At 31.4% G+C, this 27,713-nt stretch overlaps 3 protein-coding genes across 3 annotated transcripts; all 3 read left to right on the plus strand.

Annotated features, from left to right (window-relative positions):
* The first annotated feature begins 734 nt into the window (after positions 1–734).
* Positions 735–2,033, plus strand: LOC140451203 (uncharacterized). The gene is made up of 2 exons (XM_072544939.1): positions 735–961; positions 1,249–2,033. Exons 1-2 carry the CDS (start codon positions 865–867, stop codon positions 2,031–2,033), a joined length of 882 nt encoding a protein of 293 aa, XP_072401040.1. The 5' UTR covers positions 735–864.
* Positions 2,034–4,010: 1,977 nt separating this feature from the next.
* On the plus strand, positions 4,011–27,212 carry LOC140450209 (uncharacterized). The gene is made up of 3 exons (XM_072543692.1): positions 4,011–4,238; positions 4,294–4,422; positions 24,236–27,212. The coding sequence occupies exons 1-3, from the start codon at positions 4,103–4,105 to the stop codon at positions 24,847–24,849; spliced, it is 879 nt and encodes a 292-aa protein (XP_072399793.1). The 5' UTR covers positions 4,011–4,102; the 3' UTR covers positions 24,850–27,212.
* On the plus strand, positions 17,364–20,770 carry LOC140449725 (uncharacterized). The gene is made up of 4 exons (XM_072543046.1): positions 17,364–17,421; positions 17,571–17,812; positions 18,102–18,200; positions 18,490–20,770. Exons 2-4 carry the CDS (start codon positions 17,578–17,580, stop codon positions 20,577–20,579), a joined length of 2,424 nt encoding a protein of 807 aa, XP_072399147.1. The 5' UTR covers positions 17,364–17,421; positions 17,571–17,577; the 3' UTR covers positions 20,580–20,770.
* Positions 27,213–27,713: the final 501 nt, after the last annotated feature.

The following is a 27,713-nucleotide window of genomic DNA, read 5'->3' on the forward strand; positions in this document are numbered from 1 at the left end:
ATTTTCTTGCTATGTTGACTTGTTATATACCGGGCTAACTGATTAACGATTGCGCTTGGAGGTGGGGTTGTTTCCCTTGGGTATGTGGCTGATACATTACATGGTCACCAACTCTAGCCACTGTTTCTACTCATGCGAAAAAATTCCACTCCGTCGATTTATAAATTGAAATAATATTTACAGTCCGTTTATTAGGTCTGCAGCACGTCTACAGTCCGTCAAACTATAAATCCAGCTTTAATCTCGAAAGAGACAAATATTTACTCGTTATTGCTTTATATAAATTAAAAATTACAGAATTCATAAAATAGTATAATCAAAATGTACTTTTTAAAAGCTTTATCTCGTTATATTTGAAGCATACAACCAAAGAATATAGAGTCTATATTCTTTGATACAACATATATCCGTACCTCAGAGCAAAACTGTATTAAGTCCAAAATTTCAGTTTTCTACTTTTTTGGCTCACTGGGATTAAAATTTTCCGCTCTATTCAATGGTGCTTCTTATTAGCTGTTTCGACTGAAATTGGCCAAAATAACCTTTTATGAACAGTATTAAGTCCACATTGCGCTTAGAGCAAAACAGTATCTTCTGCATTTCAAATGTATTAGATCCAAAGTGGTGTGTACATTTCCCAGGGCAAAACCATATTATGTCCAACAAAAAGTATTATGTCCCACATAATGTAATTCAGGCAAAGCATTAAGTCCACAATCTTTTGGTGAATTACATAGTACAATACGTGCGTTTGTTCAGTTCGCTATTTGCAGTGTATTGAAGCGCATGTTCTCTTCGCTTTTAAACCCGGTGTTATATTTTTTGTTTAAGTCGTGCATGTTAAATTAAACGAGATAGCCAAAAATGGAAGATAGAGCCCACAGAATTCTTCAGCTTGCGCTGAGCGGTAAACAAAACGTGAATAATGAATCCTCATCAGTGGAAAATATTTCTAGTAAACGTAAGTATTTCTAATGATAAATAATAAGTTTAACTACATTATAAAGACAAATGTTTTGAATTTACGGTGACGATCTTTAACATTCGTACGCCATTTAATAGAAAAGTTATACCTAATGAATTTAAAATAAAAAAAGGATGAATTATTTTGTTCTTGTTATATAAGATACGGAGTCACTTATAATAGCTGATATTATTGTTTTAGAAAAGTAAAAGAAATAAATCTCAAAGCTCTTGTCAATGTATTTCTCTTTTTTGCCTGTACATCTTTTTTTTTTATTGTTTTAGACTACCTTGAGAGTCAGAATTCGGATGAGGCTATGGCTGTACGGATCACATCACCGTCTTTGTTAGATATATCTTACAACTTTGTTAACCTGCAGGAGGATACAACTGAAATGCAGCTAAATGCAGCTGCTGTTGTTTCAGATGTACCTAAAGACATACCTTCTTCAAGTAGCAGCTTGCTTATTAACGAAATTAAGCAACCACCACTGGAGCTCAATTCATCTACAAGTACCATACACCAAGACGAGGAAGATCCATTTGAATATTCGGGAAGTTCATTTGTTCCTAGCATTAATTCGAGTACTGACAATGATTTTGAAATCACAAATGAGGGTGAAGATGAAAATGAAAAAGAGGTCATGGTAGCCGATCATCAAAGCAAAGGTAAGAAACGTTTAAGGAACGAAAGTACGTGGCAACGAAACGAACGAAAAAAGAAGAGGATGACAGGCCAACAATATAAATCTTCCAAAACTAAAAAGACTATAAAGGAAAGGAAGGTTCGAGAGCCTTGTAGAAACTGCCGTTTAAAATGCAATGAAAACATCTTAGGTCCTCAGAGAGCACAAATTCACCGACAATTTTGGAATCACGAGACAACCATAGATCAAAAAAGACAGTTTTTATGTTCTTGTCTTGAAAAAATGTGTATCAAAAGAAAAAGAGAACGAACCGGTGCTCGAGCTGGAAAACGCCATTGTAACTGGAAATATTTTTTTACCATTGAAGGAAAGAGGTTTCAAGTTTGCAGTAAGTTCTTTTTGCGTACTCTAGATATTTCTTAATCTTTTGTTAGATGTGCACTTGAAAAAATGCAAACAAGTGGAGTTGTAGAATGTGACAAAAGAGGAAAGCAGCCATCTATAAATAAAGTAAAGAATGAGGTAAAGGACAGGATTCGTGAGCATATAATGGCCTACCCATGTGAAGAATCACATTATAGTCGAAGAAGGACGGCGAAAAAATATTTAGGAGGTCACTTAAATATTTCTACAATGTTTAGGATGTTTAAGGAAGAGTGTGATTTGAAAAACATTCCTTCGGACGAAGTAGGCAAAGAATGGCTTTACAATCACATTTTTAATACAGAATTTAATTTATCGTTCGCTGTTCCTTCAAAAGATACCTACTTGTGATAAATGTGATGAATTTCTAATCAATCTAAGACAGTCAAACTCTGAAGCTGAGCGAGAAACATTACAAGTGCAGTATAACGCTCATTTGTTAGAGGCCGATAAACGGTACAAATTGAAACAGATAGACAAGGAGATGTCCATCAATAACCCTGGACAAAAAGTTTTAATGATAGATTTACAAAAATGTCTTCCTTGCCCAAAGCTAACTAACTCTCAAAGTTTTTACAGTCTAAAACTCTGGTGTTTTAATTATACAATTTATGATTCAACGGAAAAACAGGCGAACTGTCTAATGTGGGATGAATCAATTGCTGGCCGAGGTGGAAACGAAATGGCCTCATGCTTGGTCCAATACATTCATTCATTACCTCAAAGCCCATCCCAAAACCGGAACATACAAATGATTATGTGCTACTTTTATCTACTTTCGAGATATCCACATATAAAAGAAATAACTCACAAATTCCTTTTGCGAGGGCATACGCACATGGAGGTGGACAGTATACATTCAGTTATAGAACGAGAAGCTAAAAAATGTCCTAATTTTCAAATTATTACTCCATGGGATTGGTTACAGTTGGCTAGAATTTCCGGAAAAAACAAAGATTTCAAAGTGTATGAAATGACAACGTCTAATTTTAAAGACTTTAATAAACTGTACAATTCTTGCGATTCACCATTTCAAAATAAAAAGAAAACTGAGAACAACGAAAAATTTTTAATTTCACAAGCAGTATGTATACAATTCAGACAAGAAAATCCTGGGATTCTGTACTTTAAAACAGACTTCGATTTGGAATTTCAGAGTGTAGACTTTAACCGAAGAGTTGGTAGAAAAAATCATCAATCTTTAGAAGATTCTCTGGTTTCCTCGAGAGATACCTTTAATCCGATAAGTACTAAAAAATTCAATGATCTTCAAAAGCTGCTAAAGTGGGTTCCAGCGAGGTTTCACTATTTTTTTCAGACTCTAGTACATAAAGACACAATTCAGATTACTGATAATTAGCGGAAGTAGCCCTGCACTTGTTTAGTTTTTAATTATTATTTTGTTACGTACTTCAAAAGTTATTGTTAAATTTTTTACTTAATAAAAATACAGTTACTTTACGACCATTTCTGTTTTTTAATTAAACTTTTTTCTAGTTTTTTTTACTTGCTCGTATTAATGGTTTTGTTACAAACACTTCCGTATAGTATTTTTAATTCTGTATATCCAAATATTTCCTTAATTTTGTAAAATAGGTATGATGTTTTCCATAATGGAGATTTTGCCACAAGATAGGTGGAAAAATTAATGTTAAGTCACAGTCAAAAATTTATTTTTCAGAGCAAAAATATGTAAAGTCCATTTTTTTCAAAAACAGTAGTATTCAAAAAATTTTTTTTTAGTGGTAAAAAGAACAATGATTATTATTCATATTTAAAAGAATTTGCTAAATAAAATTTAATGTATTAAATGGAAAATGTTACAAAACAGTAAAAATAATTTTTATTTTCGCTCTCCTGTAAAATTCATATTTTGTGACTTAATACACTTTTGTTCTGAGGTACGGATATGCATTATACAAACATGCCAACACTGGTAAACCGAAATATTTTTGACATTTGCCGCTGTTTTCAGCTTGTACTTTCACTTTCGGTAAACTCGGTAAACTCAACAGTTTAACCATATTTATGTGTTTCCAATATTTTTTAGTTTTTATTTGTTAAGGCCGATGGAATTAGCTATGGAACTTAAAATTGAAGTTAAGGAAGGTTTTTTAAATTGTAGTGAAATATATGCAGGGAGTCAGTTACACAGATCAACAAATAATATTGACGCCTGTAATGATAAAGCAGATAACAAACCAGGTAAGATAACTAAACTTATTATCGTAAACAATTTGATATAATTTGTATTTATTAGAAATAGAAATAAAAGCTGAAATTAAGAAAGAACTTACTCAAGATGAGCAAGGATATAATACAGAAAGTCAGCTAACTACATCCCTTGATCTTGGAGACTTAAAGAATGAAGCAGATGAAGATAACTTAGGTGAGTGAAATATTACAAATATGTAGAGATGGTAAATCTTTAATTTAATCTATCTACATTAAATATTATGTATAAGGCATTAATCCACAATTGATTCTAATAAACATTACATTTTACATTTCTTCTTGTTGTTTTTATGTCCAATCTGGAAATTGGTTTAAAAAAATTATTAATAGAAAATTATATTAACCTGTAGATTTTCATTAATTGGCACTTTGTAGCAGAAAATTTTAAATTGGCTTTAACTGATTTATGTGGTTTGTGATGGCCTGAATTCAAATCATTTTGTCTTAGGATCTCACTTTTCTTCACAAATTGGGTAAGGGTTTTTCCCAATAGTTTTATTTAGAAACTGTTTCTTGTTATAAACTGATTGTATTGCAGCCAGCTGGCTCAGTGTTCATGTTCCATTCATATATGGTCCCCTTAATACTACAATTAGGTAACTCAAAATTTGCTATTTTTCAGGAGAGCAGTTTTAAATCTGAAAAGAAACAAACCATGCTGTATTACAGTAAATGAATTTTTTTCTTACTATTTATAGCAAGAAGTTGAAATAAACCTAACTTCTGATTAATTGTAAGCGTTCTAAAGCCTTGTTTTAGTTTTTTTTGTTATTCAAAATCAAGATATCTAGTTGTAGCAATTAAAATTTTTAAAAAAATTAAATACACCTAGTTGTCGACGTAGCAATAAGTATAACTTTTTAATACCAAAAAAGAAATTTATTAACATATTTTGATCAAAATATAACAAAAAAAGTAGAAGAACTTAACTAATAATTATAGCCAATATTTTTCTTTCACTTGGTCTCACTTATGACTTGGTCTCACACTCAGATCCACTTGATACTTCTCTTCCTGTTGCTTTAAAAGGCAGGTTTTCAAAATAATCCTTATTTTCCAGAGGAATTGCGGGAGATTTGGTATTAAACAATGTCATTATTGTAGTTATATTTTGAGTCGATTTTGTCCTTCTCTGGCAATTTAAAGTTCTAAATTCTTTGTTAAAGTTTTCTTTAAATTTCATAATGGATGGTTCGCATTTAGAAAAGAACATACAACACATTTTCTGCCATGCTACTTGCTGCCCTCTTTCGTCCTTACCTCTGAAAATTAAAATTTTATCCGCATGATTTTTCCAATCCAATATTTGTTCGTGAGTAATGTTATGAATGATGTACGGTTTATCTCCTTTTCTCCGGGCACATCTAGCAATTTTTTTCCAGTCTTGTGGTAAATGTGTTTTGCCTACTCTTTTGAAGTCTGTTGAAATGGCTGAGTGCATGGAGTCGCACTCCATTTCACTATGGCCAGAAACTAGAAAGTTTAGTTCAATGCTTTCCAAATGTGGAATATGTTGAACAGCTGTTAAGGACATACTAGCGACGTTTTTATTTAAATTTTGTCCACCACATCTATCACTAAAACACTGAACCTGAGTTACTTGTTCCCGCAAAGATTCAAAGTATTGGTATAAACAAGTGGCAATCTCACAGCTGCCTCGTTTTCCTTCAACCTCGGTCCACATGAAGCAATCACCCTGTTTAGACACTGTATTATAAATGGTGAAGTTAAATACTTTTAGTCTTTGTTTGTAAAATAAAGCGTTATTTTTTGGGTCATTTGGTAACAAAAGAACTTGTTGAAGATCAAAATTGCAACTTATGAGTGTACCGTTAAAATTTTCTGCTAACTGTCTACTTAATCTCTTTTCATCACGGGCTCTGTTCTTGGCTGCTATGTGAGTGAGATATTCGGTTTCCATAGATGCTTTATCGCTTTTACAAACCTGGATTCTATTCGCATTTTTAGGTAAATAGAATAAAATGGTTTTTTGACGTCTGGACTGTTCTGCAGTATGCCATTTTTTATCTTTCTTTTCTGTATGGCCATTAATAAAGTCTCGTTTTCTTTCGTAGGATTTTAACTGGTAATATCTTCGAAAAATCGACAATCTCTCTTCATAGGAAAATTTTTCTGTCCATTTTCGTTTACAGGTAGCTAAACAAGCATTCGTTGTTAATAGTTTGAAAAGTTCCATTTCCGAGAGCAAGTTCATTGTCAGAAGAATCATCAGAGTCCGGATTATATTCCGAGTGATCAGGAGAATAGGGATCAGAGTCTGTTTCCGAATCGTTATAACGTTGTTTGGAAGTGGACGGAAGGACCTCAGTATTCTCATCTGAAAATAAAAAATACTTTAGTACTTTTTAAACTAAGTTTAAAGAAAGAAAGAAAGATACCTATACGTTTTACAAAAAACAACTATTTAAAAAACTTTAACGAATCTTAAATAGTCTAATAGTTTATTAGTCTTAAACCGCTAAAAAATGTAAACAAATTTATTTTCATAGGCTTTACTAAATAAGTTCTAAAAATAAGTTCACCATAATATGCATACTCGGCATATTATGCTTATCACATAAAAATAGTATCCTACGGTATCAATTTTATATTTATGTTCAAAAACTAATGAATCGACAAATACCTAATCTATAAAAATAAGCTCTCCAACGATTTTAACAAATTTATTTTTCCAAATAGTATTTAAACACTCACCTTTTGTTTCTGTTAACTGGTCACGTACTAATCTTAATATATATTTGGCTCTTGTAGACATTTTTACTTTTGTTTCAAAAAATATTACGAAAAATAAAGCAACAATGTCACTCACAACATATGCTATGACGAACTGCACAAATAGGTATCTTAAAGAATATCCGGAGGAGGCAATGCATAACACGGGTTGCCCGGGCGTACAATTAGGTATGTCAAGTTAAACACTTGCTGCAGTAGAAATTTTTGGCGTTGTCAGTTGCACATTTAGATATTTCAATGTGACCACTTTTAGCAACAATTTTTTTTTCGAACTTATGACATAGCTATTATCAAAAATTATATTGGTAACGGTAGATAACTCAAAATCGTAAAATTTCGAGTTACCTAGTTCTAGTATTAAGGGGACGATATCATTTTGAAATTTTTTTGTATGTCTAACAAGAATAAAATCATCAAAACCACCATTATAGAGTAAAATTGCTGATCTAATTGCAAAAAAAGTGATCTATTTTTGGTATGCGTTTACACTTTATAGTCTTTAATGAAATAGGTTGAGGAGTGGAGAACTGTTCATCTCAAGTTGGTCATTCAGAATTATATCTGTGTTTTTAATTTGTTAATTCCCATAGATTCTAACAAAGATAGGTTATGGCCTTTATTTTGAATGTGAAGAATTTGAAATTTGTCATTAAAAGAATGATTATGATCTAGAATCTTGGGAATACATTTTTAGTAGCTGATTGGCTGCAACAAACTGAGAACAAAAAACGAGATTCTCCTCAATTTTTCATACTTTTGTCCCCTCCCACGTCGGTTGTTAAAAAGTAGTTCCCCACCTTTTTAGATGATAGCGTCATTATCAATATAACTATTATGTTTTGCATTAAGACCAAGCATTTGACATACATTTTTTTATCTTTACGACGTAAAACTTTTTTAACTAAGTAAGTATTAGGATTAGCTGTTTTCTGTAATTCTTCATTGTAAAATTCTTTTATCGGTGTGCCCTGCATGTATGTTGCAGGGTTGGCAATATTGATTTTAGTAACTTTGAATAATTCTGTTGTCCAACTTGGAACGTACCCCTTGTCGAATAACATTTTGGTTTTGCTGATGCTAAACTTGTTATTTAAAATCTTTTCATTGGTTTTGTTCACTTGTGATGGTTTGTTCGCCGTTTTTGAATGCTTTGTATTATTGTATTCAGACGTAACTTTGGGTAATATGTCAATTCACTTGGATGTATTGTGTAAGCTGAAATATTTGTATAGTTTGGATTTCAACGTTCTAATGACGCCTTCAGCTATGGCTGCTTTCATGGTAGTAAAAACAGAGTAGTGATTTATTTTATGTTTTTTCATTAAATTTTGAAACTTGTAAAATTCAGTTCCCTGATCCGACTGCAGATTTTTCGGTGTTCGTTTACTGTGTTTGAGTAAATTCGAAAATGCTTGAGTTAGCTCCTCACCCGTTTTTGTCTTTAATGGACGAGTCCAAAGGTATTTCGAGAAACAATCAATCACAACTAAAATTAATTTAAAAATTCTATTATTATAAGAATGAGACCGCATTTCAGCCAAGTCCATCTGCCATAAATCATCTAAGCCTTTAATGATTGTACGTCGTCTCGATAATTTTTTCGTGCTTGCTTATGAAGCTCGTTAACTAGTTGTGTCTTCTCTTTGGAATACGCCATGTCTACCTTCTAACGCTTTAACTCTTTGGACTAAAGGGTGTAAATATGTGTTAAATATAGCAAGTGAGTCTTGTATTTCTTTTACTTCTGCAGATAAACGTTCATCCAGCTCGAACAAAGTCTTTTACAGATCAGATACTCGATCATCTAATAAAGATCTCATATCTGATTCATCTCGAATACTTTTCTGCCATTGTTCAATATCATGAATCCTATTATATGTTTATTATGTTTTTACTTTTCATCTTTTTTACATCGGACATCTTCACTCTTCTAAACCTTTTCATCTTCTAACGCTTTAAGTCATTGTTTCCTAGTTTTTATATGCTTTTATTATTTTCTTATTTTCGATGTATTCTTCTATTACCTCAAGACGATTGTCTAAATCATGTGAATTAGGATCCCTTGTTTTAATCTTTTTTTCTATTTCCAGCGCTTTCATCAGATTTTGTGTATATTGTTCTGAAGCTATTTTCTTGTGGCATTTTAAAGTTGTTACTACTTAAGTGGAAATAAGCCACAATTAAAGGTTAAAGTAAGTTTATTGACGTTTCAATTTCCACTTCGGAAATCGTTCTCTAATGCTCTTCTGTAATTTAATTTCGTGTAATTTGGTAGGCAGCATCTCTAATGCTCTTCTCCATTTCATGTTTAAATATATCTAGATCATTTTTAAAATCATGTATGTCTTTTGATAAATCAGATTTTTTCAAACCAACCATTTTATTTTCATCAGCTAACCCATTAATTGTTTTAATAAAATTGCTCTCAATATTACTGATGGAGTTTGAGATTTTTTGTTCAAGTTGAGCATCTTTTGCATTATATTCTTTGCGTCTCAAATTTAACTCTTTTCGTATAAAATTTTTGACTTTAACAATGCGGTCATCTACGTATTTCTTGTTGGAAAGATGTATACCTGCTACAGGAGGATCTCGTTTAATATCCTTATTTCATTAGAACGATAATGATGACGACCAAACTTGTCAACACTCCTATTGAAAATGATGTCCAATAATCCAACCTAACATTAATATATAATAACTGCTTCACGTAATTCGTTGATAATGGCAACAATTTCGTTATTGTGGGATGTGTTTCTTGCTTCTTGGGAAGCAATCAGAAATTTGAGTCTGTCACATAGTTCGTTTGGATCATCCCAATACACATATTCAATAGGATTATCATTGTAGATCGATTGAGAACCACCGACGAGCCCCGATTCTTTGGAGCTGGGTGATGAAGATAGCGATGTTGGAGGAGACGTGGACGATGAACGAGTCGCTTTTGCTAAACGGACGAGACCTTCGAAAGGTGGTCTCTTTAATGCAGTAGATCGAGTTTTTGGTGGTGATTTCTTCGTTGTTGCATCGATAGGTTTAAGTAGTGGCTGATAATATGATATTTTTCTCCAGTTGCATCTTTAAGACGACCTATGGCATCCAGATGAGCTCCTGTACTATTTATAAACTTTTTATAGTATTTTAAATCATTATTATCATAATATTCTGGACTATTATAGAAAATTAGTTGGTATAGACCTGGCATTTCCGGTACCCATCCTCCTTCCCCACTACCGTCACTGATGACTTGTACACTACCTTTGTTTTTGTTAAAGTTTATTCGCCGTTTACCTAACATCCAACCAATTTCATCATTGTATATAGGTCCATAGTTTTTATCAATTTTATCATCTTTCATCCAAAACTCTTTTATATACTTATGGCTCATTGGAGGATATTGCTCGATATATTCATTAATAGCCTCTTTCGAAACATTAGGATCAAAAATTTCATGTATGTTAACTTGATCAGTTGATACTGCATCGGAAAATACATCGTCATCGCCAGCTTCTTTTTTTATCTTCCTCCGTTTTCAGCTCTTCCTTTTTGACATGATTAAGCTTGTTATTAATAGCGTGATGCAATGTTTTTGAGGATTGCGTAATATCTTTTAGATGTTTTATGATGGCACGAAAAGAATATGGTAGCAATGCGCCATGTTTACTGGTTCTTGTCACCTTATCGACAAAATCTAAGTTTTCTACTGGTAGTGTCTTGTCTTGTTGAATGACCTTTATCTTGTGATTGGCATATATTCTATACACGTTGTTATATAAAAAAGGAATTTTACAAGAATCCATTCATTTCAATGTTGGTAAACAAAGCAATGAAAGCAATAAACGAAAACTGGGTAGGCATGAAACGTGGTAAAGGTGTTAGTTCATTTAAGCGACATGTTCTGTAACCAATTATCAGAAAATTGAACGAACTCCTCCGTCACTAAATCTGCACAAATCAGCCCTTCTTGCACTTGCAGCAGCTAGAACAGCTGTTGCAATCGGTTGGTATTTTACCTTTAATCCCCATCTTTGCAGGCTTATCAGTTCTTGGTAGTTAGGCGGGGGCGCAAGCGCAATTGCCAAGACTGTGATTGATTCAAAGAATGCTCAAAAGAAACTAGAAGAGGATAAACGTCACATTAAAGCTATGAAACATCTAGTCAAAGGATTATACCTTCGAAAAAACGCTAAAGATGGCTTTTAATTATATTTAAAGTAGTCAAAAAACTCCCGCTGAAGCTACCTAATAGAGCTTTAACTAATTTGCTAAACTACTTAAAATTCCAAATTTTCTTGGTGTTTTTATGAGAGATAATTTACCACGTAACCCTAGTAAACGTGAATGTGCTATAATTAATCTTCACATTTCAACGAACCCCGGTACACATTGGGTAGCTTACAAGAAGATAAACAACAACCTGGAGTACTTTGATTCATATGGTTGCTTGAAACCACCACGAGAACTAGTATCATATTTGAACGGTGGAAGAATTTTCTACAATAACGATTAATATCAAAGTTATAATCAAATACACTGTGGACATTTGTACTTAAAGTTTCTCTACAATGCAACCATGAGACGTGCCATTCGCATTTTATGGAAAATATAACAAGCAGTGTTTGGTATGAAATACCTCAAGATATTCGTCACTCACTAGAAGAGTATTTACCTTGCATGAAAGATTATGATAAACATGGATGGAGTGATGTTTGCGGCAGGTATATGGAAAGTAAATGTGTATTTTGTGAACTGCCATATTATGAGAAAAATAAAACAAAAAACATGTAACAGTATAAGTAAACTAAATAAGTTTTTAACATATTTTGGTATTTAACTTACTACATCTTTTACCACATATGAGTCCTCTTATGTTTGATCCGTTTCGACAGTATTATGTAGCAGTGTTGGGATTTCATACATTTAATTCAATTACAAACATCGATGGTGGAAAGTTTTATTTCTATGAGCAAAATGATCGTGCGAAGCTGCGTAATATTGAAATTCAATTCGTATGCTATGAAATTACTGATATGGAAGCGTAAATACAATTTGGTTCGGGAGTTTACTTCAAGACCGAACAACAATACGCTTAAATGTGAAATTTTCTGTCAGGATCACACCATTACTTTCGATAAAGACGATAGTCTTGGGAAATTATTGGGTTTCTCTTTAGATAGAGTTTTGGCACCAGGAAAAATGCATTCTTCAGATCAACCGGACAATGTTTTAAGGGTATCGAGTCTACTCTTGTAACGGGTAGCTCTTTCGAAGTGACAGACTCAGTAAAACACAGGTTGAAATAAAAATAAATCTATTAATTTCAACGTATATACAACAATAAAAATAAAATGTGTTCTATGTCCCCGTCTGGATCCCGCGAGAGTGCATTCCACGGCGGACGTCTGTAAAAGAAAAATTATTATGACTAACAAAAAAATGGAATACGTGGATTTAATCGCACGCAGACTTATACTTTCTTCCACCTCAATCCAGCGGAATCGCCAAACGCACTCGTAATCGAAATATTCGGCTGTGCAGATCCATGCTATACTCTGAGTCAGAGTTGACGGTAACGTTCAATGCACGATACCCACGGGTTCTGCTTGATTAAGGGCAGAGTATAATCCTCTCTACGGAAGTCTCTCTGTCCGGGTTGGCTCGCAGATTCAATACACTAGTGAGTCAGGGAGCCTAGAGCGTTAGCCACCAGACTTCTTTAATTCCGCCAATCGCTCGCCTTAAATAGCCGCTCAGGACCCCACCTCATCGTCTCGTCGTGGAAATAGATGCGTGATTATCGACACTCCCACGGTTCGAACTGTTGAACGTTCAGCACATCGTTACGACAGGTTCAGGAACCTCAGCCACCCATTTTCGACATTTACCAAAAACCTCTGTTCAACGATACTATTAGAAAAGAAGAATTTCGTACATACACACCTTACATCAAGTGATTTAACAATAGCGACGTTGTTGAATTTATCATAAATCAATCAGATGCATTTTTTGCTATATACACGAAACAATTTTGGAAATTAAAAGAAGTATAACGAAAGTGGGTAATGGAACTGTTTCTCTTGCACCGAATGCTGGAGCCTTCTTGTTTGATACATGTACATATATCCAAAGTTCACACGATATCGAAATCGTTCGAGATCTAGGCGTAGTTAGCACTATTTGCAGTTTGTTGTGTTATACTCCTTAAGATTCCAAGTTTCTCAGTACCGCAGGATGAAACTATCCGAATAATCCACATTTATCAATAGACAGCTTTGGTTTACTGATTCCGATATAACATATTTTTAAAATTTTCAACGATTACAATAAATTAACTTATGGTCGTCGTTAAGTGTTTCGATTTGCTCGAGCACGTAATGATAGGGACTGTATTTTAGTGGAAGAACCTAATGCCACAACGACAACAACAGTATCTTTAACTGTTACAAGCATGGAACTCAAGGTCAAACATGTCTTTCTCAATGATGATGTGAAAATTGAATTAATGACTTGAAATATGCCTTGTTTGCGTTCGACTGCTCCAAACAGGATGATACTTCATTCAGATCAGGAACTGTTGATGTTAAGTTGGAAATCGAAGCAAATGAAGGTTTTCCAGCAGACACTCGAGCGTACTGTTTAATTGTTCACGACAGCCTACTCGAATACTTTTCTCTAACCGAAGTTGTCAAAAATATCATTTAAAAAGATTAAATTAGTTGAATGAAGTGTTAGTAGCAGACAAGCAGTCATCATCAGAATAACATTCAGGGATTCACCGTAGAGGGTGGTTTGTACCCAAAGGGCTTACCATTGAAATTGGCATAAACGATGCCATTATATATTTATGTCTCCACGTTCATGGTGTTCGGTATTCTAATGGGGATGTTGAATATTCCAAAAAGAATTAAATACTAGAATCTAAGTTGTTGTACGCTTCTGACTACATTTACGTTCGCGGAGAACAAAAAGCAGAATTTTTACAAAAGAAATGTAATATTTTTTGAGTTTTTCCCATCATTATTGCTGCTTGCAAGTTTGATGGTACACCTTGTGCTACTGGAAACTTTATTCATAATGCCTACGCTTGTCACGCCACTGTATTATTTTCCTGCACCGAGAGAAATGTGGATCACCTCCGCCAATGGTTTTGTGAAAAGATATTACCTGTGTAAATTAGAATTTTTAAATAAAAGATTAAACGTATTATTTTAGTTTTATTAAAAAAACACTGTCTTACTTTTTTACATATTTATTTTAATGCAAGATGATTTACATTTGCGATTTACAAAAAAATTTATAATGATAATAATCGTTAGAAATACATTTATTACTAATACGATAGTTAAAAGTATAATCGATGAACCATATTGCCCGATGACATCATTATTAGTTTTGTACCATTTTGAATCACTTTCGGTGTTATTTGGGGATATTAGCACGATTTTGTAGAATGCTCCTCCTGACGTTGGTATTCTTTTGAAAAATACTGAAAGCTGTCCATAATTCACCACATCATGATCCATTAGAGCCCATTCAGTTCGACTACAATCAGTTTTTACATCGTTAAAACATATCGCCAGGTTCTTAACATTGTTTGGAACGTTTGTATAAAGGACATTGTTAACAATAGCTGTGAGGATGATGAACGAGGTTGTTAGTTGAGGCGTCTTGTCGGTTGAATTCTTTTTAACGGGTATTGCGCCAAGCAATTAATTAGCTAATTAATTAATTAATTAAACTTATTTAAATGATGCGATTATGATTTTATCACACTATTTAATTTTCTTATCTCAGGGTTATACTCGTGCTTCAATATCTATGCTTTACATATGATAGGTAAGGTCCACAGAATACCGGAATAATAAAAAAATATATGATACATTATATATTGAAATAAAATTCACACTCAAATATCTTCAATAAAAAATATCTCATATAATGATTATCAAAATTTTGTTCTACGTACGTGAACCTTCAAAATTTAATGTTATATACAATATAAATTAAAATTTCAAAGCAAAATTGTTGTTCTAAATCTCTTGATCAAAATATTCCTATCTTTTCTAAAGCAATTGTTAAAAAATGTAGTGTTAATAAAGAAAAACTGTCCAAATCCTTGTTCCTTGTAGCCTACACTATCTATTCTTAGCAGTCCCCTAGGTAATCAGCAGTCACAACAAATTATTGCGAGCCTATCGTCTTTAATGATCTCTTTCAAATGCACGTATCGTTCAAATGATGCTAGCCTCTTCTCCTCTCGATAAACTGAATCTCTCGTTCCGGTCGGACAGTGACTCTTGGAATATAAGTAGAAAAATATAACTTACAATATTTTACTGGATCAGCTTCCGTCAGATACACTTACTCCAAGAAAACTCACAAACATTCACTTCTACTGCTTACTACCTCTGGAGAACCACCAGAGAACAACGACTGTTCCTTTGAACCCTTGGAAAAACAACTGTTTATCTTTTCTCCCTCAAAAATCTAGCTAAACTCTCATTCCTACATACCTATCACACTTTTTTCAATCTCCTCCAATCAAAATTCGTCACACTTATCCCCATCTACCATTTAGATAACAAACAATTTTACCTACAATTATAAATTGCCTAAAAACTATTAACATGCTAATCGGTTTCTACAAATTCTTAAGAAACTAACGGAGAATTATATTTTCTAAATATTTCTATTCTATTGTCTTATTTACTGTATCTCGACGTACAAATCTATTTGGAAAACCCGCTCGCATTGTTCACGATTTCACTAAGCTCACTCACGTCACTCGAATATATTTTACAAAGAAAATAATTTATGCGTATCTTTAAATTTTGTTTACTACACGTAATCCAGGATAATGGACTTTCATTTCTACGAAATATCTTTTATAGTTTATTAGTTGAATTATTTGAATTATTATATTTTGTACTTTGAAATATATTAAAAGCAAACCAATATTATTTTCAATTTTACATATTTTAACTATATATATATATATATATATATATATATATATATATATATATATATATATATATATATATGTAAAAGATATGTAAAAGATTCGCATAGCACAGAGGATACAGAAAACGATATTATCATATCGTTTTCGTTCACGGCCGCCAAAGCAGGTGGCGCCTTTGTAAGCTAACTACTGTTGTAGTGAAGTTTTGGGAGACATTCTTTGGACTTTCCGAGTTTGAATTTGTATCAGCCCAAGTGTCTGATGAGGCCGGGATAGGCCGAAAGGATCATAACACTTTATTGATACCGATTCGAGCACGGGAAGTTTAACGAATTTGTTATCCTAGGCCATATATTTGGCCATTTAATATATATATATATATATATATATACATATATATATATATATAATATATATATATATGTATATAATATATATATTATATATTATATATAGGTATATATAGGTATATATATTATTAGTTGAATTATTATATTTTGTACTTTGAAATATATTAAAAGCAAACCAATATTATTTTAAATTTTACATATGTTAACAATATATATATATATATATATATATATATATATATATATATATATATATATATATATATATCGACGGTGGAAAAGCAAAACACTTGAAGCGACATTTTGGTCAAAAATGACTTTTATATATAACTGAAATCAGCATTTTTTTCTGCGTCGATTGGTATTAGTTTCATCACTCTCTGAGGACTTTGATGTCGCTTAAAGTATTGCAGTTTTGTGGATAATTTTTTATCACCGATAATTGTACCGACACAAAATTTTGTCAATTTCCGTATAGGTTGCTCTTAAGTTAACACCCATTTGATATATTTGGCATTCCAATTGTTTATGCTTTCCCTTTTTAGCTAGCATGAGGTGGTGAAATTGTTTTTCCTTACCCTGAACTATGTTACTAATAACACTTAAAGTGTTTTTCTGTGTTCATACTAGTTAGTGGTAGGTGACTTAAATTATTTTTCCTATCTAACATTTATTGCACATCGCGTATTTAATGTGTTTTCCTCATATTTTCAGAATGGGTTGAATGGCGTTCAATTTGTTTTGAAAGATGTTTAATAAAATACGAAGTGTCGCTTAATGTAACGTTTAAAAAATTATCACAAATGTTTTTAAATTAACCGACAGCATTATAATTTTTATAAATGGCGCCAAGTTGTTTTGACTTCAGTTGTAAATAATGTTTAGTGTCGTTTAAGATATACATTTTTCTGATTATTTAACTAACGTGTCGCTTAATGCAACGTTTTTTCAACGATATTTTTGCAAGTGACGAAGTTATAAATAGAAGTGCCAATCAAAGGTCGCTTCAGTCAGTGATCAGCCGTTACCGGGAGGAGAGATCACGTTTGTTGAGACTTGTCGATAAGGGTGATAGTAGAACCGAGTAAGTAAATGATTACCTTTTGTTTGTTAATTATCTTAAAAGTATCCTATTTATTATTAGTCTATGGTATTATTTTAAATATAAAATAGTTGTTTATCTATTAAATTTGTCATATTCATTAACTGCCTAATTCAAAAACTTTTTTACAGTCACGTGATGGACCGTAGAAAGTTTTATAAAAAAGTAATATCCGAATTCTCTCAGGTACGTGGTAAACGTAAATTATCCTTCGAAGACGAAATAGCATCAAACCCTACACAGGAACAACAATCTTTGGAATTAACTTCATTATTGGATAATAATCAACCCTTGATAAGCATTGAAAATATGGGTGATCATGTTTCATCTTCTAGAATATTTTATAAAAATCATGAGTCAATAAATAAATCAGGTATGTATTATATTTAATAATTATTTATTCACTATATTTACCATTGTATGCTTTTCACTTCACTTTCTCCTATGTTGTCATCTGCCTTTATAAGGATAAAAGCGGTTTTTGTTTCTAATAAACGCATTGGTGGAATTGAAACGTAGGCTACTACCTGTTATATTTAAAGTAAATGACGAGTGTTTGGACTAAATTTTTCTTGAGATATGTTATGAACACACAGCTTCTCTCTATACAAGTACTAATGGATACAATAGTTTGAGAAATAAATTGTAGTAATTTATTTCAGAAATACACAAAAACACCGATGTCCCACAAATAGAATATTTGCAAAACAATAATACCGATGGCCATAATACTGTGACTCCACCAACCTTGGAAGGAATAGGTTCGTATTGGAATTTGTTGTTTTCAATAATATTAATTTGCAAGATTCAACTAGTTGATAAAAAATAGATGATGATTTGAGTTTTAAATATCATTTTAGAAAAGGGTAGGCGATAGACTATAGCAAACATTATCATTACACGGCTCTGAAATGCTCAACTTACGAACGTTTTAGGTGCTTCATTTGTATGTACCTTCATAATAATTTATTGTTAGTCTTTCTATTATTGATTCTTGTTATATTAGCCCTATTATGAAATATAAATAAAATATCATCTCTTTTATTTTAGTTGACACTGTTGCAGAGTTTCAACGAACTATTGATAGCAATGTAATTGATAGCAATGTAATAACAAACACAATGGAAAATTTAGTCGCCAAAGATGCTGCTTCTGATCCTATTAATATTAAGCAAAATACAAAACGATCCAAACGACCCAGACTTAACAAAAAGACATATTGTGAATTTATCTCCGATAATGAAGACCCGTTTTTTACTGATGGTTCTAGTTCGTGGAGTGATACTGGTAACACGTCTTCAGATACATCTATCCATAATAAAAGGCCTAAGAAAAAGATAGTCAAAAAAACACAGAAGGTAAGTAAGGAGTTAGCCAGTAAAACAGATGATATTGAAATAGTTGGCGAAAAAGGTAAAAGAACAAAACGAATAAATTATAGAAAGAATAGAAAAGATCTTAAAAATAGAGGTCAAGAGTATACCCGAGCAGATGAAACAATACGTTCTAAAAGAGAAATTAAACCTAATCCTTGTATCGGAAAAAAATGCGGCAATGACTGCCAGAATGTACCCGAAGAACGAAGATTGTCATTGTTTCATCATTTTTGGAGTTTGAGTAGTGCTAGACAACGTGATTGGATTGTAAATATGAGCCGACGAAATTCTATCAAGAGAAAACGTTCAAAAGACAGTGGGAAACGTTCTTTTTCGTACGAATATTTCATTAATGATAACGAAGATAGACGAAGAGTCTGCCAGCAGTTTCTACTTAACACCCTAGATATTACACAAACTTATGTTCATTATACACTAACAAATTCCATTGAGGGATCTGCAAAAGACGATCTAAGAGGTAAAATCATACCTGCCAATAAAACTAAGGAAACTACACGGCAAAGCGTTATAAACTTCATCAAGAAGTTGCCAGCACTGCCCTCTCACTACTGTCGAAAGGATACTACTAAACTTTACTTACCAGTTGAATTTAAGAACCAAAAAAATTTGTACCGTATTTACAAAGGCGAGAAAACATCCGAGGGAATAGACTATGTCAGTGAAAAAGTGTTTTTAAACATATTTAATACTGAATTTAATATAGGCTTTCATATTCCTAAGAAAGATAAATGTCTCAAATGTATTAAATTTGATGCAGCAAACACTGAAGAGAGCAAAGCAGAAAAGGAAAACCACCTTATGGAAAAGAAAGCTAACAAGGAAAGGTACTGTTTTCATCGTGAAATAAGTCAGAAACGCACAGATTTAATTTGTACATCTTTTGATCTCCAAAAGGTATTGAACACTCCCCATGGCGAAAGCATGTTACTCTATTATTCAAGGAAATATGCCGTATACAACTTATGTTTTTATGAAAATGGCAGCAGAGAAGGCTTTTGTTACATCTGGGGAGAAACTGAAGGAAAACGAGGGAGCAATGAAATTGCTTCTATTATCCAGAAATACATAGATCTAGTGGATGCCCGCATCTCAGTGAAACACCTCATACTGTATTCCGATTCATGTCCCGGACAGAATAAGAATAGGATCATTTTGTCAGCCATTCATAATGCGCTTAAAAACTGTAAAAATATTTTAAGCATCCAAATGAACTACTTGCTCCCGGGACATACAGAGATGTCTGTTGATTCTATGCACTCTGTTATAGAAGGCGCTGTAAAAAATACTATTGTATGGGCCCCTTCGCAATGGGCTACAGTTTGTCAGTTAGCTAGAAAAGAACCAAAGCCTTATAACGTCAGTTATTTGGATCATACAGATTTTCAAGGTTATGAAAGCTTTGCTGACAAATATTTTCGCGGTAATTTAACTGGAAAGATAAGCAAGATCAGAGTTGCTACTTTTAAAAAGTCTAAAATCAATCAAATGTCAGTCAAATGTAGCATGAGATCCGCTGAAGAAGAAGAAATTATTCCTATCATCATGGGAGGAATAAATTCAAAGGTCGTGGACCAATTGTACAAAACATCTTTGCCCATAACTAAAACAAAATATAACGATTTAAAAAAACTTTGTGATGATCAGGTGATCCCCAAATTGTTCCAAAAGGAATATATAAATTTACCTTCAGTTACAGGAATTGATACCCTCGCAGAAACGGACATAGACGACGTTGTGTCTTAAACTTATGTTTATATAACTTACGTTATGTTAAACTTTGTTTTAGATATTTAATTTTTGTTTTCATTTCACATCAGTTAGCCGTATATGTTTAATACCCAAACTTATTGTAAACAAGATTTATCTTGTATACCGAACGAGTTTTTGTTTTTATACTTTATTAGAATATAATATTATATTCTAAACGTTATTTTATTTCTCATAACCGTCATGATAGATATAGGTAAGTGTCGAATTAAAACTAGAGTGCAATAATTATGTTTAATAAGGTATTAGATGACTCGTAATTATGTGCCTTTGTCGTTACAATTACTTCTTCCGTTTATTGTATTTTAGTTAAAATAATAATGTTTTCAATTAAACTTCTTTTAAAAATCTTAGTTTTTTTTATTTTTTCCTTTACTTATTTAGTACAAGAGAAGGTAGGTACTTAATTTATTCATTGCCCAATTTTTATACTTGTTAAAGTACTTCAGTTGTTTTTCTCGAGGAATTTTAGAGAGTATTGCGTCATATAATTTGTTCTGCCTAGCAGATATAAAAGTTTACCAATGCAGTTAAATTGTTTTTATGCATCTCATAATTTGGTAAGAGTGGTGGTTAATGCGTTTTTCCTTACCCAAATAAAGTGTCTGTGTGTACATTAAATTGTTTTGCCTTATTTTATATTTTGACTAAAATCATTAAACGCCACTTATTTTTATTTATATTAATCATTCTAGTTTCTAAACTGACCGTAGATAAAGAGTTTAAAAATTCTGACATACCGTTATTTTTAATATCGAGATAAGCGTAAAATTGAATTTTTAATGAATTTTTTTCGTAAAATTATAACTTTAATTGGCTCTCCTGTAAAGTTTAAAAAATGGCGCTTCAAGTGTTTTGCTTTTCCACCGTCGATATATATATATATATATATATATATATATATATATATATATATATATATATATATATATATATATATATGTATGTATCAGCCCAAGTGTCTGATGATAGGCCGGGATAGGCCGAAAGGATCTTAACACTTTATTGATACCGATTCGAGCACGGGAAGTTTAACGAATTTGTTATCCTAGGCCATATATTTGGCCATTTAATATATATATATATATATATATATATATATATATATATATATATATATATATATATATATATACAGTATACTCCCTTTATAACGAACACGGTTATTACGAGGTTTCGCTTATAACGAGGTACATTAGATGTCCCGTGAAATTTCTATTGAACTATAAACCTTTATAGCGAGGTAAATTTGCTTATAACGAGAGAAAATAAGATTGCAAAACGTGTTTTTTACGTTTTTGCCCAGCCGTAGCTATAAATAAATACCCTTTTTAACTGCGGGCCGCCCGCAATAAACTTCTTACAATTTATGATTCTTAGTCGGAAATGTAAAATTTATGATTCACAAGTGTCATTATATTGGGTTGACCATTCACACCTAATAATATGGGTCCTAATAGACAAGATGTTGAAAGTGTTTTAAAGGTTGTCAGAAACTTTATCCAAGGACAAAACGCAAATGAAGAAGCATAAAACTGTTTCACATCTTTAGAAAATATGATAGATAGAATACTGGACAATTTAAAGCAGTCAAAAATGACAAAATAACTTTATACGCTTTATACATATTTACAGAATACAGATTTTATGTTTTAACATATATCATTGACAGTAAAAGTAAACAACTCTTTTTTGTTTTAATGCATTTCATTGACAATAAAAGTAAACAACTTTGTTTTAAAAACGCCATTCAAACAATATTTATTAGCATCTTATATTGCTCCGAATGGCTTCACTATAGAAAGTTAATGTTTTAGAAAACTACATATTCATATGTATGCACAATATTATTGTTGTTGGATATAACGAGATCCGCTTATAACGAGGTAATTAGTCTGCCATTTCAGTTCTCGTTATAGAGGGAGTCTACTGTATATATATATATATATATATATATATATATATATATATATATATATATATATATATATTGTTATGATTGTTTATTTTGAGTTCAAACTTAGTTTATTGAGCCAATAAAAAAGAATTATAACTTATTTGTTATCAAAAGTAAAATAATCCTTATATTACCTGTGTTCGATGGATTAAAAAGCTTTTCTAGTTGTCTTTTTTCGGGATAGAGAAGAAAGGATAAGAATACAAATATATTATATTACAAAGATTTACGTTTCTTTATTTTATATGAACGAATAAAACAATTATTAAATTCTGTCGTTATCTTATCAATCAGCATACAAGAAAATAAATCAAATTATTATGATAATAAGATTATAAAGCTACATACATTTATATTACGTGAAAAACCAATTTTACTTAAAATTTTCTTTACTTGAAAAAAGAAACCACAAAACTTTAAACTTTTGATTAGCCTAACAAAACCTCAGTTCTTAAATTTGAATGCTAATGACCATGATGTCGAAACGATCCTTCACAGATATAAAATTCAATTGTACAAACACTTACAGCTTATTTTCTTCTTGAGTTGTATGTTGGAAAATACCCAGAAAAGTCCAGTCTCCTCAACGATGTGATCTCTCCTCTTTGGCACCTCGGCTCTTTCTTAACGTCTCTGCAAACCTCCTGCAGGCTACACAAAAAACACCTGATTCACTTCTCCAAACTCAGCTATTTATTTATGACACCAGGACCTCCTTTTGTCAACTTGATGTAAGAATACTTTCACATATACTTTATAAAATGCCCACGGTAGATACAAGGACCTCCTTTAATCTACTTGTTATCTCCTTCTTCAAACTATTCACTTCTTTTCGTTACGCCGGTATCCAAACTCACGAACCACACCCTATTTTGAGACAAACGACTGTTTCCTTTCGATGACCAAAATATGACTGACTTCTCCTGTCTCATGATCGACTCCCAAATTCCCATTTAAAAACGACCGTCCAATCAAAAAGCTCAAATTGTGTTTACCATGATTTTGGAAAAGCCTAATTTCGGTTTCAGAGAAAACTAAATAGCTTACTTTAAAATTGGTTTTTTCAATACATCATTTATACATATTTCAAAAGATTAGAATATGGTCATTTAATACTCGACTATACAAACAATGAAAAGATTATCTTACAGGTAAAATGTCTTCTAATTCTAAACAAAGGTTTTTTGATAATTTTGTTTGAAACGGAAAAAGGTCGTTTGCCAAACAAATTTCTATTCTTATCTACACTAAATCTTATCTTAAATTACTATATACAATTTGTTTATATTGATATCTTGAAATTTTATTTCGATGGATATTTTTATTTATTTTTCTTTGGTTGGGAAAGAAGAAACATAACAATATATATTATATATATATTTATATATATATATATATATATATATATATATATATATATATATATATTTTATATATATATATATATATATATATATATATTTTATATATATATATATATATATATATATATATATATATATATATATATATATAAATATATATATATATATATATATATATATATATTTTATATATATATATATATATATATATATATATATATATATATATATATATATATATATATATATATATATATATATATATATAGTACTGTAGGTATATAATTTTTAAAGTTTGGTTTTTATTTTAGGTTTTTACCAGCACAGAATGGAACATGTGAAAAACCAGACTGGAAAACGGCCTTATAAATGTGAAATTTGTTTTAAACAGTTTACTAGAAAAGATAATTTAAATCGACATGTAAGAAAGCATACTGAACAAAAATCTCTCAAGTGTAAAATTTGCTTTAAACAATATTCTAGAAAAGATCGATTAAATCAACATTTAAGAATACACACTGGAAAAAACCTATACAAGTGTAAAATTTGTTTTCAGCAGTTTACTACAGCTAGTCAATTGAAAATACATTTGAGAATGCACACTGGGGAAAAACCTTACAAGTGTGAAATTTGTTTTAAACAATTTATTCATTCAAATAATTTGAAAAAACATTTGAGACTGCACTCTGGAGAAAAACCTTACCAGTGTGAAATTTGTTTTAAACAATTTGTTCAATCAAGTAATTTGAAAAAACATTTGAGAGTGCACTCTGGAGAAAAACCTTACCAGTGTGAAATTTGTTTTAAGCAATTTATTCAATCAAATAATTTGAAAAACCATATGAGAGTGCACACTGGAGAAAAACCTTACCAGTGTGAAATTTGCTTTAAGCAGTTTACTCAAGTAGCAGGTTTAACCATTTGAATGTGCACAGTGGAGAAAAGACTTACCAGTGTGAAATTTGTTTTAAACATTTTAGTGAATTAGGAAGTTTGAAAAAGCATTTGAGGGTGCATACTGGAGAAAAACCTTACCAGTGTAAAATTTGTTTTAAACACTTTAGTGAAACGGGAACTTTAAAAAATCATTTGATAGTGCACACTGAAGAAAAACCGTACAAGTGTAAACTTTGTTTTAATCAGTTTACTACAGCAAGTTATTTGAAAATACATTTGAGAGTGCACACTGGGGAAAAACCTTACAAGTGTGAAATTTGTTTTAAGCAATTTATTCAAGCGAATAATTTGAAAAACCATATGAGAGTGCACACTGGAGAAAAACCATACCAGTGTGAAATTTGCTTTAAGCAGTTTACTCAAGTAGGAGGTTTAAAAAACCATTTGAATGTACACAGTGGAGCAAAGCCTTACCAGTGTGAAATTTGTTTTAAGCATTTTAGTGAATCAGGAAGTTTGAAAAAGCATTTAAGAGTGCATACTGGAGAAAAACCTTACCAGTGTGAAATTTGTTTTAAGAAATTTAGTGAAACAGGAAGTTTAAAAAAGCATTTGCTAGTGCACACTAAAGAAAAACCTTACAAGTGTAAAATTTGTTGTAAGCAGTTTACTACAGCAAGTCATTTGAAACTACATTTGAGAGTGCACACTGGGGAAAAACCTTACAAGTGTGAAATTTGTTTTAAACAATTTATTCAATCAAATAATTTGAAAAAACATTTGAGAGTGCACTCTGGAGAAAAACCTTACCAGTGTGAAATTTGTTGTAAGCAGTTTTCTCGAATGGATCATTTGAAAAGTCATTTGAGAATGCACACTGGAGAACAACCTTACAAGTGTGAAATTTGTTTTAAGCAGTTTTCTCGAATAGATCATTTAAAAAGACATTTGAGAATGCATACTGGAGAAAAAACTGTGAAATCAGTTTAAGTCGTTTTCTCAGAAAGTCCTTTTAAAATGACATTTAACAGTACGTTTTGGACAAAAACCTTAAAAGTGTGACATGTGTTTCAAGAGGTTTGGTCAAGTAGGCAATATGAAACAACATTTGACATTGCACACTGGAGCACAGCGTGTAAGCATTTACAAGTGTGAAATTTGTTTAAACAATATACTAAGGCATCAAATTAAATAAAAAACATTATAAGTGCACGCTTCAAAAGCTTTATAATGATATGAAATTTGATTAGTAACATAAATTAATTATCGAATCTCCATAATGGATATTTGTTTATAGTATCTTGAGGAGACTTTGTATAAAAAACTACAACCAAATTGGAAAATGATTTTTTAATTTTATTATAAAGATTTAATTATAAAATTTCGATTTTAAATATTTTTAATAAAATATTGAGAAAGTATGATAGCCCCATTAACACTCCATGGGAAGTGTTAATGATCAGACCCTATTTGATCAGAAACAAATATTTCACATATGTAAATGTAACATTGACAAAATAATCAATAAAATGTAAGTTGAATTAATCTAAATTAAATAGAGTAAGGAAATATTATTTTATTTTTATTTGAAATTATTTAATATGAAAATATGATAAAACATACACCTTAGGGGACAATTTTAAAGTTAACAACATATTAAGCCTAATTCTGCAATATTAATGCATGATTTGCATTACCATCTACAGAAACATAGATGGTGGTGCAAAGATTGGTTGCTGAAAAGCTGAAAAGATTAGAAGAATTGCGATTATATCCAGATAATTTTAATTCCTTTTTTTAAAATGTTCGAAAATTATTAATTTTCTTTTTTACCAACAGATTAGTATCTGCTTTTACTTTTTGAAATTTGGCAAGCAAAATATTCACAGCTTTTTTTCTATCGGTTTTATCATATGATGGCGATTTTATTTTTCAGAGACACTCTTGTTCTCTATAAATCTCAAAGAAATCTCTTAAAAACTTATAGCTATGTAATTTTCAAAATTTACCAGCAAATGAATTCGTACTGCTGAACTCTGTCGTACTGCTACAGACTGACATGTTTGTTTGCCGTCAAATCGCACCGATTTGGTCGAAAGGTGTAAATACACGATCAAATTACGTTCAATTTTGTAGCATTTGACAAAATCGTACTGCGGCATTGGAACGTGATTGGCAGGCTTTGGCTAGTTCGACGTTCGGTGGTTCGACAAAGCTCATATTGCTACGTTGCACGATTGTATAGGAAAAATTAAAATATAGGAAATGAGTCAGATTTGTTTTTGCTGTGGTTTTTAGTGGAATCAAACTCATCTGCATAAAATAAATAAATATAAAATAATATATATATATATATATATATATATATATATATATATATATATATATATGTATATATATATATATATATATATATATATATATATATATATATATATATATATATATATATATATAGTAAACTCTTAAATATTGGGGAAATCTGCAAGAAATACTCTAATGTGTATCAATTGTTTCGCCGAACGTTTTCGCCAAAGAGAATTAATTTGGCTTCTTCAGGGCTGAAAGAGAATATAAATTATAATTAGCTACCATATATTATCTATTAAAACATTATTGATCTTACCGTAACTTAGAATTGTAGAGTTAGAATATTAAAAAACTTTGCTAGTAACATAGTGGTGTTTTTTGTTACTATGTGCAAAAAAAAGTTTTTTATAAGGATTGAAATGTATGGTAGCTTCGAACTTGACACGTAAAGGCTTACTCAAGGTTAATCGAAAAACCCAATGCAACTACATTTAAAAGGAGGTAATTCTTTGAATTGTCGGCAATAACTAAATTTTTGATTTTTAGATAGTTAAAAGTGAGGTTCTGTTTAAGCATATATAT

This window comes from Diabrotica undecimpunctata, chromosome 9, assembly GCF_040954645.1.
Source record: "Diabrotica undecimpunctata isolate CICGRU chromosome 9, icDiaUnde3, whole genome shotgun sequence".
Lineage (NCBI taxonomy): Eukaryota > Metazoa > Arthropoda > Insecta > Coleoptera > Chrysomelidae > Diabrotica > Diabrotica undecimpunctata.

Coding starts and splice junctions, on each gene's coding strand:
- LOC140451203 (XM_072544939.1), top strand. CDS start 865: ATGGAAGATAGAGCCCACAGAATTCTTCAGCTTGCGCTGAGCGGTAAA. Junction 962..1,248: donor GGAAAATATTTCTAGTAAAC/GTAAGTATTTCT, acceptor TTATTGTTTTAG/ACTACCTTGAGAGTCAGAAT.
- LOC140449725 (XM_072543046.1), top strand. CDS start 17,578: ATGGACCGTAGAAAGTTTTATAAAAAAGTAATATCCGAATTCTCTCAG. Junction 17,813..18,101: donor TGAGTCAATAAATAAATCAG/GTATGTATTATA, acceptor AATTTATTTCAG/AAATACACAAAAACACCGAT. Junction 18,201..18,489: donor ACCAACCTTGGAAGGAATAG/GTTCGTATTGGA, acceptor CTTTTATTTTAG/TTGACACTGTTGCAGAGTTT.
- LOC140450209 (XM_072543692.1), top strand. CDS start 4,103: ATGGAATTAGCTATGGAACTTAAAATTGAAGTTAAGGAAGGTTTTTTA. Junction 4,239..4,293: donor TAAAGCAGATAACAAACCAG/GTAAGATAACTA, acceptor TGTATTTATTAG/AAATAGAAATAAAAGCTGAA. Junction 4,423..24,235: donor AGCAGATGAAGATAACTTAG/GTGAGTGAAATA, acceptor TTTTTATTTTAG/GTTTTTACCAGCACAGAATG.